Raw genomic sequence first — 14357 nt, 5'->3', positions numbered from 1 at the left:
AAAAAGAGAAGCAGAAATGGGGGAAGAGAGATGACAAGCCACATGAAGATCACCCAAGAGCAGAAGCTCAAAGAGACGAGTAATTGCCTTGGAGTTCACGGGGAAAACCTTCTCCTGGAGCCAGCTGGCACCCTGAATTCAGACTTCTAGCCTCCAAAAACTATGAAAAAGTAAATTTCTATGTGTTAAAGTCACCCACTTGTGGTATTTCTGTTACAGCAGCACTAAGATAAGCACCATCACCTATCCTGACCTGATTGACATTTATTGAACAGTTCACACAACAACACTGTAAGACAGTTCATTATGTATTCAGGAAGACAGACCATATGCTGGGTTATAGAATACAAACATTCACAACAGAATAAAATGAATGAAGAAAAATTATGGTATATGCATGTGAAAAAAAATCAGTGACAGAATAAACTACTGCGATGTGCAGTGACATAGATAAAATCTGACAGACATTATATTGACTTGATGAAGTCAGGCACAAGGTACTTCCTATAGTAGTAGTCTGTTTATATGAAGTCCAAGAATGGGCAATCTTGTCTCTGGCAATAACAGTGAGAACACTGGTGACTCCTAAGGTGAACATCAGCTGGGAAAAGGGCAAGAGGGAATCTTCTTGTGCGGTGGAAAATTTCCCATACATGATCTCAGAGGACGTTATGTGAGTGTTTATCCAGATGTAAAAATTCATAGCGTTGTACACTTATCCAAGTTCTTAGCACTTGTTTAGGTCAGACTGGGTGTGCGTAGGGTGCCCTGCTCTTAGGGAAAGATACCGGATGTGCAGGAGACGACAAACCGTGAACCAGAAGCCAAACTAGAGACTTCACCAGTTCTAAAGACGGGGACGTATTTATGAAGAGATACGGAGTTAATTCTCTACAGAATGTGGGGAAGTTTTTTTCAAATGGGCAAAATGCCAACATCAAGTGCTTTGCTCCCTAAGGGTATCTATGATTACTGAAATCCGCATTTCAGCTCATATACACATTTAAGAAAACCCAGGTTTTCTCTGTAGAGGAAATAAGGAAAACCGTGGTCACATCCCAAATACCAGGGGGAACCCTGAAGCCCACGGCCCGAGTTGGAGCGTTCTGGGTTCCCGCACGGAAGCCGTCCCCTGCGCAGCGAGCGTCCCCGAAGCCGGAAGCGGAAGTAGGCGTCCAGGGTCGGCCGCCGCGGTCGGGGCCCTCGAGCGCCTGTGTGAGGTTGGTGTGGCCGGTCGGCCTGCTCCGCTGTCCGGCGAGCGCAGGTCGTGTCCCGGGTCTGAGGGGGCCGCGCCAGCTCCCCGCGCTCTCCTGGTCTCTCAGCTCCCGAAGCCTCGGGCCTCCCTGGAGCCGGGGAGCCGCCGCCGCTTGTCCGCTTGTTTCGTGCGCGCCCGGGGCCGCAGCGCTTCGTGGAGGCCGCGGAGGTGGGACCTGCGTCTGTTGGTGCGTGGACAGGTGAGGTGGTGGGAGCCGCGCACACCTGCCCTGCTCAGGCAGCGGGGAGACATGCAGGGTCCCGGACCTCCCGTGCGCGAGGGTCGCTCCCTGCGTCTCTGTGCCCCGCCCCCACCGCCGCCCCCCGGTTCTCTTTTGTGTGTCTTTAGGGTCCAGCTGCGGCCAGATGTGACGTCCTGTGAGTGGGCAGAATGGGGGCCGTGACGGGGGCAGGGAGAGCCGGTGAGCAAGACTCCGGCGTTTGGGAAATCTAACGCAGCGTTTATTGCGAGTCGGCAGGCGGGGAGCCGGGAGACATTTCCTCAGGTCAGGCTCCCTGCTTGAGGGGTGCGCTGCAGGTTTATGGGGTGACGGAATAAGGAAGTTATACGTATTCAGGAAGTTTGTGGGGAATCTTATGCACACGAACAGCGGGACGGGGGCAGATGTCTGAGCCGGATGCCGGTACCCGACCTCGGGCTTCTCAGTGTTTCGCCTCAGTTTTGTTGTGCAGCGCTTTGGTTCCTTTCCATTGTTTTAATGGCGCTTTTGCTCCAGGTCATGCCTTGTGGGCCTCAACTGTTGTTAACTGGTTGGAGCCACCAGGCTCTGAAGTCAGGCTGGGATTTTCCAGGAAGTTAGAAGCTGAAAAACAACTCAAAGAGATCTTTAGGGAGTGTGGTAGAGTTTCTTGTTCATCACTCGTTACATCCCTGCTTCCAGTCAATTGAGCTGCTCATCAGACCTCATTCACCCCCTGGCCCCTGTATGTATTCACCATTTACTGAGCTATTTCAGAAAGGCTGGGCACTGGGCCAAGGACTTTGTATACCGCATCTCCTTTTAGCCTCCAGACATCACTGTGAGGGAGGGAGGATTTGTAGCATTTTATAAAAGCAGTATTCCTGGAGAAACTTAATAGCTTGCCAGTGGACAAGTATCTATTAAGTGGCAGTGTCTGAACTCAAATTCAGGTCTGTTTCTATTTCAAGGGGTTATATAGATCACAGTCTCTCTGCACGAAACGGCTCCTCTTTTTTTCTGTGCTTCATCAGGCAGGACTTTAGTTGAGTATTACTGGTCATAGGGAAGTGAAGATTGTGGTGAGGTATGTAACCCCATCCTGTAATTAATTAAAGCTAACAGAAAAAGTTCAGTTCCTTAGTTGTACTAGTCATATAACAAAAAACCCAGTGCCGTCATATATTCTGTGGTAAATAGGCATGTGGGGCTAGTGGCTACCATATTGGACTGTGCAGAAACACAACATGTCTATCTCCACATAAAGTTCTCTTGGATAGTGCTGCTCAACAGTATATACAACAGGTGATAATCTGTGTGTCTCAGTGATGAGTGTCACAGGCCAGAAGGAACAAAAACAAAATACAGAGTGTCCATAGCTTTGTAGCTTTATTTATTTACATACATGGCTGTGTAGGGTTGATACCTTATGGTGTTGGTGGGTTGGGATGGAAAGAGTATTTAAGTTGGGAAGAATGAGTGTTTAAGTATATATTCTTGAGGCAGCAGAGAACCCAGTATCATCCATTCCTTGATGAAAGTCAGGGATAATTGAATCTGAGAAAACAAAATGTCAGTGGGTGGGTGGTGTGAGGCCACTTGGAGGAGGCACTGGCAGCAGGACGTTCAGAACCGTGCTGACTACCCTGGGCCCTTTGAAGGCAAGGGCACAGCCACTGACTGACACGGAGATGGGTTGTGGGTCAGGAAGTAGTGCAGTGATGTAATGTAGGTGTGGATGGCTCACAGGGCCTCCCTTGATGGAGTGCTCGTTTCTTCAGTTTCAGGCTATAGATCAGTGGATGCTTCTCATAGTTGAATGTCAATATGGGAACCTCAGGATCTTGTGAAAATGTGGATTTTGAGTCAGCAGTTGTAGGGTGTGGCTGGAGATTCTACGTACTAATCAAGCTCTTAGTTTATGCTGGAAATAATAGTTTAGAAATAAGGATGTGAATTAAAATCAGACAGTGCCATTGGAGAAAATAATAAAGGAAGGATAATGCTTAAAGGGGAAACAGTGATGTAAAGGTCATGGGAGAGAGAACATTGACACTGAGACCAAGAAATGAAACAGCAGGAGTCAGCTTGGAGGTGGAGTAGGGTGGAAAGAAATGGGAACAGAGGCAGGACACAGCTCCTTCGAGAAAACTTAATGATTTTCTGATTTATCTGTTCATCGATTTATTATAAAGTTGAAAGATAAAATGTTCAGGAATTCCCCCAGATTTCTCAAAAGACTCGTGTCATGGTTTGAGAATGATAGGAGAGGAAAAAAAAAAAAAAAAACCTCAAGAGGAAGAAAGAAATATTAATTGCAAAAACAGCAGAAAAACTTCCGATCACGTTACAATGCCATGAATAAAATGAAAAAAATTTAAACACAACGGCAGGAAGATTTTAACTGCACATAATTAAAAGCAAATGAACCATGATTAGTTCGTTGACAGAATTTGAAAAATATGTTCTTCCTGAAAATTCACCTATGTTAATATCAAATAACAGTGCATGTGTTGATCTGTAAGGCAGGGAGGTACAGAAGTGAACCCATAGCTTCAACATTGGACCCCTGACTCCCTGGAGGAAATCAGGTTCAAGTTTTGCAGCCTGGCCAGAGCTGGTTGCTCCTCATGCTCTGGGAGAGGTAAATTCCTCCATCTGTGATCTTGTTGCAGAAAGGAGAGGCCCATGGAGCTGCCTGAAGAATGCAGGTGTGTGCTGTGGGGGCTGGAGCCTGTTCTGCCTTCAGTGTAAAGGCCCTCAGGGTGGAGCATTGCCCTGAGCCTGGGAGGAGGCCAGAGGCCTGTGACTCCCTGCTTCCTCCACACTGTTTCCTCCCTATCCTTCTTCCATTTCAGGTCTCAGGTGTGGTGCAGGGAGAACTAGTCCAGTCCAGGCAGCTGGGGACCTCAGGTGACCATCTTGCACATTCCTCAATCACAGGGAAGGATTTCAAGTGCTCAGACTGGTGTGTGGACCAAGCATTATTCATCTGCCTCCAAATTGTCCAGTGCTCTGCTTCCAGTCCTGTCCCTCTTCCTGAAGTGGCTTCTTGGGCTCAGGGACGACATTCCCTTAGACTTCCAGAAGCTGGAGGAGGAAATGGTGAGTTCTATGGAGAACTGGGTTATCCTTAGCATAAGTGGGTGAGGCTGGATCTAAATTGTTGGGGGAGCAGCTGTGTGCTGCGGGACTGTGGTTCCTCAAAGAAGAAAAAAGGTGGCAGAGGAGTCTGAGGGACTGAGGCCCAGGAGGCACCCTGAGGCCCTGCTTCTCTGTCACTGGGCCCTTCCCCTATACACATGTGGCTTTTCAGGATTTAGATGCCTGCAGTCACCTTTCTTATGTGACTCTCAGAGCTGCCACCCTGGGGTGTTAACATCTTCACCCCGGGACTTTGTGCTCTGTGTTGAATGACAGAGTCTCCTGACCAGAGCCTGAAGACGGAGCATCTCTGGCTGTGGAGGCTGGGCCCCGCCATCCAGAGCCATCCTTGTCCTGTCTCTCTGACCAGTGTTCTTGACTCCCCCTGGGCACTGGAGCATTTTCTGTGCCGTTCTGAAACTACACCTGCAGCTGTCACACTGTTTTATGGGTTAGAAAAGGAGAGGAGAGTTCGTAGGTGGTGGTGGTGGTACTCTCCGGATGTCTACAAAATTACGAAACTTGGAACAGTGCATCCAGCTGGGTCCTGTGTGTGGTCCAGAGACCTATTTTTCTCCCAGTGGGGAGTTTATCGCCTTGAGGCTTTCAGGTGTGTTGAAAGCATGGCTCCCCAATCTTGGTCCTTGTCCTCGCACCTATACTTAAAGCTGGTATTTAATCCCTATGATTGTTGGTGTTTTCTATAGCCTTAAATTAGAATCTAAGTTTAACATATTCTCTAAACATATGAGATTTGTGTATTTAAGTTCTTGGATTTACAGTTTCCACTAGATGAAAATTTATAAGTCCCTAGTTGTGTTTCTAGTGAGAATTTTTTAGGTTAATGGATATAAACTTCTCAAACACAGACACCCCGTAAAACCCATTGCAGACGAGTCGCTTCCGACTCATAGTGACCCTATAGGAAAGAGTAGAACTGTCCCACAGAGTTTCCAAGGAGCACCTGGTGGATTCGAACTGCTGACCTTTAGGTTAGCAGTTGTAGCACTTGACCCCTACAACACCAGGGTTTCCTCAAACACAGAGGAATGCTTATTTTAACTTATGTAAAAGATAGTCCAAAGCTTACTTAAATCTTGAGAAAGTTCCCATCTCCTCCTGCCTGGAGATTGTTGGTATCTGTGTTTAGAAGTTTATGACTACTACCAGTATCACTGTTGATCTTACAGCTTTATCATCCAAGCCTTTTTTTTTTTTTTTTTTTGTGCTTTGAGTGTACAAATCAAGTCAATCTCATACAAAAATTTATTTACACCTTGCTATATACTCCTAATTGTACTTCCCTTAATGAGACAGCGTGCCCCTTCCCTCTACTTTCTCTTTTCGTGTCCATTCGGCCAGCTTCTGACCCACTCTGCCCTCTCATCTCCCCTCCAGATAGGAGATGCCAACATAGTCTCATGTGTCCTTGACTCCCCCCAGGCACTGGAGCATTTACAGTTCTAAAACCCCAGCTCCTTATCTTACACTGTGTTAGGGGTTAGAAAAGGAGAGAGAGTTTGTAGTGGAAGGCCCTGACTGTTTATGGGGTCCTGGGTGGTGGTGGTGCTCTCCTGATATCACCTAACCTAATGAAGCTGGGATAGTGAGTTCAGCTGGATCCTCTGTGGGGTCCCCAGACCCATTTCTTTTTTTCCCAGTGGAGAATGCTTTTTTATTTAGTTGTTTGTTTTCGTGCAAAAGGCTTTTACCTTCAAGCTTTCAGGTGTGTGGAAAGCATGAATCCCCAATCTATGTTCTCGTCCTCCCGCTGATACCTGTAGCTGGTATTTAAACCCTATAATTTTTTTTTTAATTGAGCTTTAAGAGAAAGTTTGCAAATCAAGTCAATCTCTCATACAAAAACTTACACACACCTTGCTGTATACTCTTAACTGCTCTCTCCCTAATGAGACAGCATACTCCTCCTCTCCACCCTGTATTCCCCATGTCCATTCAGCCAGCTCCTGTCCCCCTCTGCCTTCTCATCTTGCCTCCAAACAGGACCTGCCCACATAGTCTCTTGTGTCTAGTTGAGCCAAGAAGCTCACTCTTCACCAGTATCGTTTTCTATCTTATAGTCCAGGCCAATCCCTGTCTGTAGAGTTGGCTTCAGGAATGGTTTCAGTCTTGGGCTAACAGAAGGTCTGGGGACCATGACCTCCGGGGTCCTTCTAGTCTCAGACCATTAAGTCTGGACTTTTGACGAGGATTTGGGTCTGCATCCCACTGCTCTCGTGCTCCATCAGGGATTCTCTGTTGTGTTCCCTGTCAGGACAGTCATTGGTTGTAGCCGGGCACCATCTAGTTCTCCTGGTCTCAGGCCGATGGAGTCTTTGGTTTATGTGGCCCTATCTGTCTCTTGGGCTCATATTTTCCTTGTGTCTTTGGAGTTCTTCATTCTCAAAGGTGGGTGGAGACCGATTGACGCATCTTGGATGGCTGCTTGCAAGCTTTTAAGACTGTAGATGCTACTCACCAAAGTGGGTTGGAGAATGTTTTCTTAATACACTTTGTTATGCCAGTTGACCTAGATGTCCCCTGAAACCATGGTCCCCAGACTCCTGCCCCTGTTACTCTGTCCCTTGAAGTGTTTGGTTGTGTTCAGGAAACTTCTCGGTTTTTGGTTTAGTCCAGTTGTGCTGACTTCCCCTGTGTTGTGTGTTGTCCTTCACTTCACCTAAAATAATTCTTGTCTACTATCTAATTAGTGAATACCCATCTCCCTTCCTGTCCACCCTCGTATCCATCAAAGAATGTTTTCTTCTGCTTAAACGTTTTTTTGAGTTACTATAATAGTTGTCTCATACAGTCTTTGTTCTTTTGCAACAGACTGATTTCACTTTGCATAATGCCTTCCAGATTCCTCCATGTTATGAGATGTTTCACAGATTCATCGTTGTTCTTCATCGTTGTATAGTATTCGTTGTGTGAATATACCATAATTTGTTTATCCATTCATCTGTTGATGTGCACCTTGGTTGTTTCCATCTTCTTGGTGTTGTAAACAGTGCTGCAGTGAATATGGGTGTGCAAGTGTCTATTCATGTGAGGGCTCTTATTTCTCTAGGATATGTTCCAAGGAATGAGATTGCTGCATCAAATGGTAGTTCTATTTCTAGCTTTTTAAGGAAGCGCCAGATTGATTTCCGAAGTGGTTGTACCATTTTATTCCCACCGGCAGTGTAACAGCATAATGTTTTCAGAGTTCATCCGTGTTCTAGCATCTGTCAGGGCTTTATTTCTTTTTATAGCTAAGCGGTATTGCGTGGGTAGACTATATTTTGTTTATCCATTTATCTGTTGATGGGCATTTAGGTTGTTCCTCTACTTTGGCTGTGGTGAATAGTGCAGCTGTGAATATCGGTGTACAGATTTCTGTTTGATCTCCTTTTTTTTCCTTTTGTGTATTTGCCTAGGAGTGGGATTGCTGGGTCGTTTTGTACTTCTGTAGTCAACTTTTTGAGAACTGCTCAGTTTTTGCAGAGCTCCTGTACCATTTTGCATTCTCACCAGCCATGAATGGTGGTTCCAGCTTCTCCACATCCTTGCCCTGGCTTCTTGCAGTATTTTCCCTTTGATTTTGTACGGTTCAAATATGATATCACTACATAAATTTTTTTGGTGTTTATCCTGCTTCGTGTTCCCTGAGATTCCTGAATTGTTGGTTTGGTGTGCATCGTTAGTTTTCTAAATTTCTCAGTCATTATCCCCTGAGCTATTTTTTCAGTTCGTTCCTCCTGTCTTTCCTTTCTGGTATTCCCAATACATGGATGGCCCACCTTTTGGAATTGTCCTACAGTTCTTGGAGATTCTGTTCCATCTTTTTCATTCTTTTTCCTCTTTGCATTTTCGTTTTTGAGTGTTTCTATTGACATATTTTAAAGCCCTCAGATTCTTTTTCTGAGTTTATCTTGTCATTTGATGAACTTGTTAAAGGCATTGTTCATTGCTCCAACTGTGCTTCTGATTTCCTTTGGCTTCTTTGTTATACTTTCCATCTCTCTGCTTGCTTTATATGTTGTACTTTGTTTATTACCCCACCTAGCATGTTATTTTATGATTACCTAGAATTTTTGTTCTGATAATTCCAACGTCTGTGCCGTATTTTAGACTAATTTTGATGTTTGCTCTGTCCTTTTATGCTGTATTTTTGACTTTAATATGACTAGTTAATTTTGTTGAAACCCAGAGATTATTTACAAAGTAAAAGAAAATGAAGTAAATAAATAGGCTTTTGGAATAAGGTTTTATTTTTCTAGCTAGACATTAGACTGTGTTTACTATTTGCTGTACTTGTCATTTGCTCTGATGTTCTTGGTTTTTTTTTCTTTCCTGTTGTATTTGAGTTTCCTAGTTACTTCTTAAATCAGGTCTGAGATTTGGAGTTCTTTATTTTGTAATCCTGTTCTTTGATAAGAGTCCTGTGGATGGAGTGGTAAAGAGGGCACAAAAGGGAAGCCCGGGGTAGTCCAGTGATTAAGTCTCAGGCTTAGTGAGCCTGTGCCCTGGGCAGTGACCCTACAACTGCTTCTCTGTTTCTCTCCTTTGATGAGACAGGAAACCTAGACGGGGTTGAAGTTGGGAATTTCACTACTGCAGGTCAGGTTAACTCTGGTAGAATGTGTTCCCTTGAGGGCAGGCCTTGTCAGGGAGAACAGAATCCTCTGGGAATTTTTCGAAATGGCTGGATTTTGAAGCACAAAAACATATTTCCTTGGTGGTCACAGTGAAGATCTGATAAGGTTTCTACAAATAAAACTCACAAAACTCTCTGGGTCCCCCAGAGATTGAGCCCTCTGGCATTTTTATCCCTAAGTTTGTCCACATCAAGCCTCCAGCAGTTCACCAATTGCATTTTAAATTTTCTTATGCTGATATTGACCCTAGCGGTGGTTTCTGCTCCTAGGTTTTGGTTCTGGCATGATATTCCGTAGCCATTTATGTGCTCTTCCAGTTTTGGGCAGCAGTAAGCCTTGTGACCTCAATTTTCTGAGTTCTGTACCTTCAGATTTTTTGAGAGGATGGGAGTGATGACTTATAAGCTCCTTATATAGTGAATCACAAACTGGAGGTCTTCATTTAAGTTTTATGTCATTACTGTGGTTTTTGTTTTCATGTTACTTTATACTATTCATTTAAGCTGCTTTTGTTTTTCCAGTTTACCAACTTTACGTGTTTTTCATACACTGCTAATGATCTTTTCTGGGTATAAGAAATATATTTTTCCTTGTCTGGGCATAACGGCTAGAGGAGCCCTTTGACTCCTGTGCCTCTGTGTTGGGATTTGTTCAAGTCGACGAGCGTGTGAAGTGTGTATGAGTGTTTGCAAAATCATCACAGCCTGCTTCCAATATTCTAGAATTAAAAGGGCAGTCTTTTTTTTTTTTTTACCTTACTAAGCCAGTTTTCACTAGCTAAGGTTTTCTGAAATGATTTTGTTGCTCCCTGTGGTAACTTACTGAGGTAAATAACGCGTCTGTTCCTTGCTGCTTAACCCGTTAGCGTGGTGCATATTCCATAGACTGTGTCACCAGTTCACGTTAAAACCCATTGTCTTTGAGTCGATTCTGACTCATAGCAACCCTATAAGACAGAGTAGAACTGACCCATAGGGCTTCCAAAGAGCAGCTGAGAGTTCAAACTGCAGACCTTTTGGTTAGCAGCCACACTCTTAACCACTGCACCATCAGGGCTCTGCCACAGGTGATCAATGTGTAAAGAAAAGCAAAGGGCTCTGTGGACTCCATAGAGCATGTGATTAATTGATTGTCTCTAGCTTTACTCACTCATCAGATATAAATGAGCTGCTGTGTTGAAACTGTTTGCAAAACCTTTCACACATCATAGTTGCTCAGTACATGGAACATTTTATCATTACGCTGTGTATAATGAATGTTAGAGGTTTTATGGCTTTAAAAAATGTAACCTGGCCAGCTGCAGTGGAGGAGACTTCTGGATTTTGGCTCTTACTCAAAGTTTGTCCAGACCCATCATACCAGGATTGATTAGAGAGGACATAGACAGCTCATTTTCCACTTCCCAAACAAGAGGAGTGTTCTTACTCTAAGCTGCTCTGTTTTAGTATCCAAAGTGTCATTTAGCAAACTTTTCTAAAGTCCGTGGGTTGGTGCTATTTCACAGAGGTCAGTCTTACAGACCAGGAGATTCCAGGGGTCAGGGTTCAGGTAGTCATGGTTGTGTGCCTTCCAGGGGCTGCAAATGCGAGAGAATTTTGAAATGAAGCCTCTAGAGGGCTAGTGTTTAAGTTTCCATTTCCTAGGCGTCACGGGCAATTTAACAGGTAAACCGTGAGCACTTCAACTTACTTACAAAATTAATTTTTCTGGTAAAAATTATATATAACAAAACGTTTGCCAGTTCCACAATGCGTGCATGTATAACTAGGTGACATTGATTACATTTATCATGTTGTTCATCATAACAAAATGGGAATTGTAACCCCATCTTGCTCAACAAACGCACAGGCATGCTGTTCTTGTTTCTGCACTGGTAGTGTTCTTTGTTGTCTTATAATATTGAATTCTGTGTATGTGAGCGTGTATAAATTTGGGTTTGTTGAGGGGGGCAGTCAATGATAATTGGTGTATGGTTGCATCAGGTCTCAAAATTTGAGAGTTGTGGGGAGATCTGAATTCTCATGTTTCCTGCCTCACCTGAGCTCTTTTTACCTTTGTATGAAACAGGGGGTGACAGAACAACTCAGTTTTTGCAGCGTAGGCAACTGAACTGTAAAAGTTCACAATTTTGTTTAAAAAAAAAAATTCTTTTTTCAGCATGCGGCCCTGTCACCTCCTGATCTCCTAGAGCTCAAGAAAATATGACCAATTCAGAGCCTTGGGTTACCAGTTTGTTTCTGCAGGCCCTTGGTCCTCCCATCGCTGTGAGCGGCAAATGAAAAAAACTGCCGTTCTGCAGTGTTTCCCAATTGTTAATACCTCGCCCTGCCTTCACCTTGTGCTTTATGTTTTGTTGAGTGTTGTAGTGGGTCTTATGGAAGAAGGTGTAATTGTCTGTTAACAAGGAAGTGATGATGTGAATGAGAGCATTTCTCTAATTACTGTTGTGTTTTCTAACTGTTCTAGACCATAAAGAGAGAGAATATGACTGCAGTTGATTGCAGTCAAACTATGGAGAGATTATTTTTGTGTGTTGGAAATTTGTGACACAGGATGCAACCAGTGATGAAGTGAATGTAGTTAGTGAGGGGACGAGGCCGATGGTTAGTCCCCAGAATAGACCTTTGTAGAACACAGGACCTTGTGTCAAATCCCTGTGATTTCTCATTTCCCCAGGACTGTCAGCCTCACCCTTTGTTCTTGTACACAATGGAGTACACGGTACTTAGCTGATCCAGAATGTGTGGGATATTTTAGGATTCAGTGATCGCTGAGGATGTGGCTGTGGTCTTTAGCCAGGAAGAGTGGGCTTTGCTGGATCTTACTCAGAGGAGACTCTACAGAGATGTGATGATGGAAACCTTCAGAAATCTGGCGTCAGTAGGTAAGAAAGGCATCTCTTTTTTTCTAAATTTATTCCTTTAGTGAAAAAAAAATTTTTTTACTCATCAACTTTGCACCAGTATTTTAGTTGAAGAACGGGAATAAATTGTTAAATAGGCATGATTCCTTGGTCTGTAGAGCTCACTTGTGCTGGCTTCCCCATGAACATAAATCTGTATGTATTATTTTAAAAATAAGTTTTCATTTCATTTGTGATTAAAAGTGCTCAGGTTCTTTAAGTGTTGTAAATGTAGGCATTGGCTTCAGGTGTCATTTTGGGGCACTGAGAGATTTGTGATTTGGGATCCTGTAGAGAGTTTTGCTGTGCTAATTACAAGTTTGACATGATTATTTTGCTGCAAATCAGCTCACAACTGTCTATCTTCAGAGACCGTGAAGAGCAAAGTATTGGCTCAGTGTCAAGGAAATGTTTACTGCTTTTTACTGTCTTCCCTCATGATACACATTTCTCCATGAGCTCCATGTCAGCTATACACATTTGTTTCACAGAGAAGCAGGGGCAAGGTCTGAGCACTGTGGAGAGAAGAGTCATTCAGGGCCACTCTGTTGGGAAGTACCAGGAAAGCCAGAATTTTTTGAAGGACCAGCCCTGCATGAGGGGAATAACATTTGAATCAGTCAGCAAGAAAAAGTTTCTTTTGGGTTGAAGACACAACTTAACAAATACCTGAGCTTGCTTTTCTGACTTTTAGCAAGCCTCTCAACCTTTGGTCATGGAGACCCTTTTTCTCTTTTCATGTTACATGGGTCTTGTGTCCAGTATCTTTCTACTTAGCTATTATCATTATACCTGTTCATTTCACCATCCATCTAAATCCTTATGGAAATATTTCCTAGTTAATTGCTTTTTATCTATTTCCAAAGTGCTTAAACAGCGAAATGTGTGTAAATCTTTCTTTGTTCACAGCAGCCTTTTTTTCCCCTGATAATTCCTTTCCTTTTTGTTTCTATTGTGAACCTCAACTTGAATTATTGGGTCAGTCTCTCTAAACTTAAATGATGAAGAACAGTTATCCAGTGAACATATATTGGTGGGATTCATGAAGAATAACACCTGGTCCTCCATGTTAGAAGAAATCTCCGACCAATCACGTGGCAGTAAAGATCAGCATAAAAGTCAGTGGAGACACGTGAGGTGAGTATCATTCAAACAAGAGTAAACAGTGCCTCATTAATAAGACCTAAGGTTTTTTTTTTTTTTTTAAGGTGTAATGACTTCAGAATACATACACAGACACACAAACACAGAGATACATATATTTACCAAGGCTTCAAACTGCTTTGTAACGATTCAGTAATTGCCAGTTAACATGAGCGCAGCATATGTGTTTTATAGCAGCCTAACCTGTTGCCTACCAGATTTGGACCTGAGGAGGAAACGATTAGCAGTGTTCCACTCAAAGATAGCGGCTGACCACCCTACTTTGTGTGTCAGTCTTCACAATCCTGCCAATAATCCAGTCTCCCTCATCAGGCTTCTGAATCTTCCGGAATCTATGCAGGAGATTGGCTTGTCGGCAGGACTGTGGAAAACTAGACACAAGCAAAGCAGTGGGGCTCTGCTGTTTGTTTTTTATTTGGGTCAAAATCCAGTGAGCAACAGACTTGGTTGATACGCAATGCATACGCTGTTCTCTTTTACGCTGGCAGTTTATGAAGTTTACGAACCTGTTCTAAGGCTTGTTATGCACTGATACATATAAATACGTATATACATATACACCAACTCCTCACTTTCTGGCTATCCTATATCTGACATTTTGCATTTACAGTGATAGTAAAAAAAAATCTATTGAAGATTAAAGATGTGTGTCTGTCAACAGTAAGATGTAACGCAAGAGTAATGCCTGCTGTGATGATTAACGTAATGTGTCAACTTTGCTCAACCATGAATCTCAGTGGTTTGACAGTTAAGTAATGATGCAGTCATCCTCCATTTTGTGATCTGTGTGGTCATCCTCCTTTTTTACATACTGCCAATTTTCACATAACTTCCTAGACTTTGAAACCTAATTGTGTATAACTGAGGAGTGGGTGTTTGTTTATATATATGAACCCAGCTGTAAAATTACGTGTTCAGAGAGTTTTCACAATACGACATTTTAATAAATAGCCAAATAATGTATATTTGAAATATGTTTTACTTGGACAAAATTCAAGAAGCCTCATATTTTAGAAACACAGTGACAGTGGTGGTAGTATTTCTGCTGGATGA

The 14357-nt window shown here is 43.3% G+C and overlaps 1 protein-coding gene across 7 annotated transcripts in view; it reads left to right on the top strand.

Annotated features, from left to right (window-relative positions):
- Positions 1-1191: 1191 nt before the first annotated feature.
- Positions 1192-14357, top strand: part of LOC100669541 (zinc finger protein 345-like) — a 30341-nt gene continuing 17175 nt past the window's right edge. Inside the window, exons 1-6 of one of the 7 annotated variants that reach the window (XM_023542295.2) lie at positions 1223-1454; positions 1604-1676; positions 4130-4165; positions 4313-4559; positions 11996-12122; positions 13124-13277. In XM_023542295.2, coding sequence (XP_023398063.2) covers positions 4557-4559; positions 11996-12122; positions 13124-13277 — 284 coding nt within the window. In that variant the 5' untranslated portion in view covers positions 1223-1454; positions 1604-1676; positions 4130-4165; positions 4313-4556. Of the gene's footprint in view, positions 1455-1480; positions 1761-4129; positions 4166-4312; positions 4560-11914; positions 12123-13123; positions 13278-14357 lie in introns of those variants that run through there. The other 6 variants (XM_023542293.2, XM_023542296.2, XM_023542297.2 and 3 more) reach the window with 6 other exon arrangements.

This window comes from Loxodonta africana, chromosome Y, assembly GCF_030014295.1.
Source record: "Loxodonta africana isolate mLoxAfr1 chromosome Y, mLoxAfr1.hap2, whole genome shotgun sequence".
Classification (NCBI taxonomy): Eukaryota; Metazoa; Chordata; class Mammalia; order Proboscidea; family Elephantidae; genus Loxodonta; species Loxodonta africana.
This window is presented reverse-complemented; position numbering and strand designations above follow the sequence as displayed.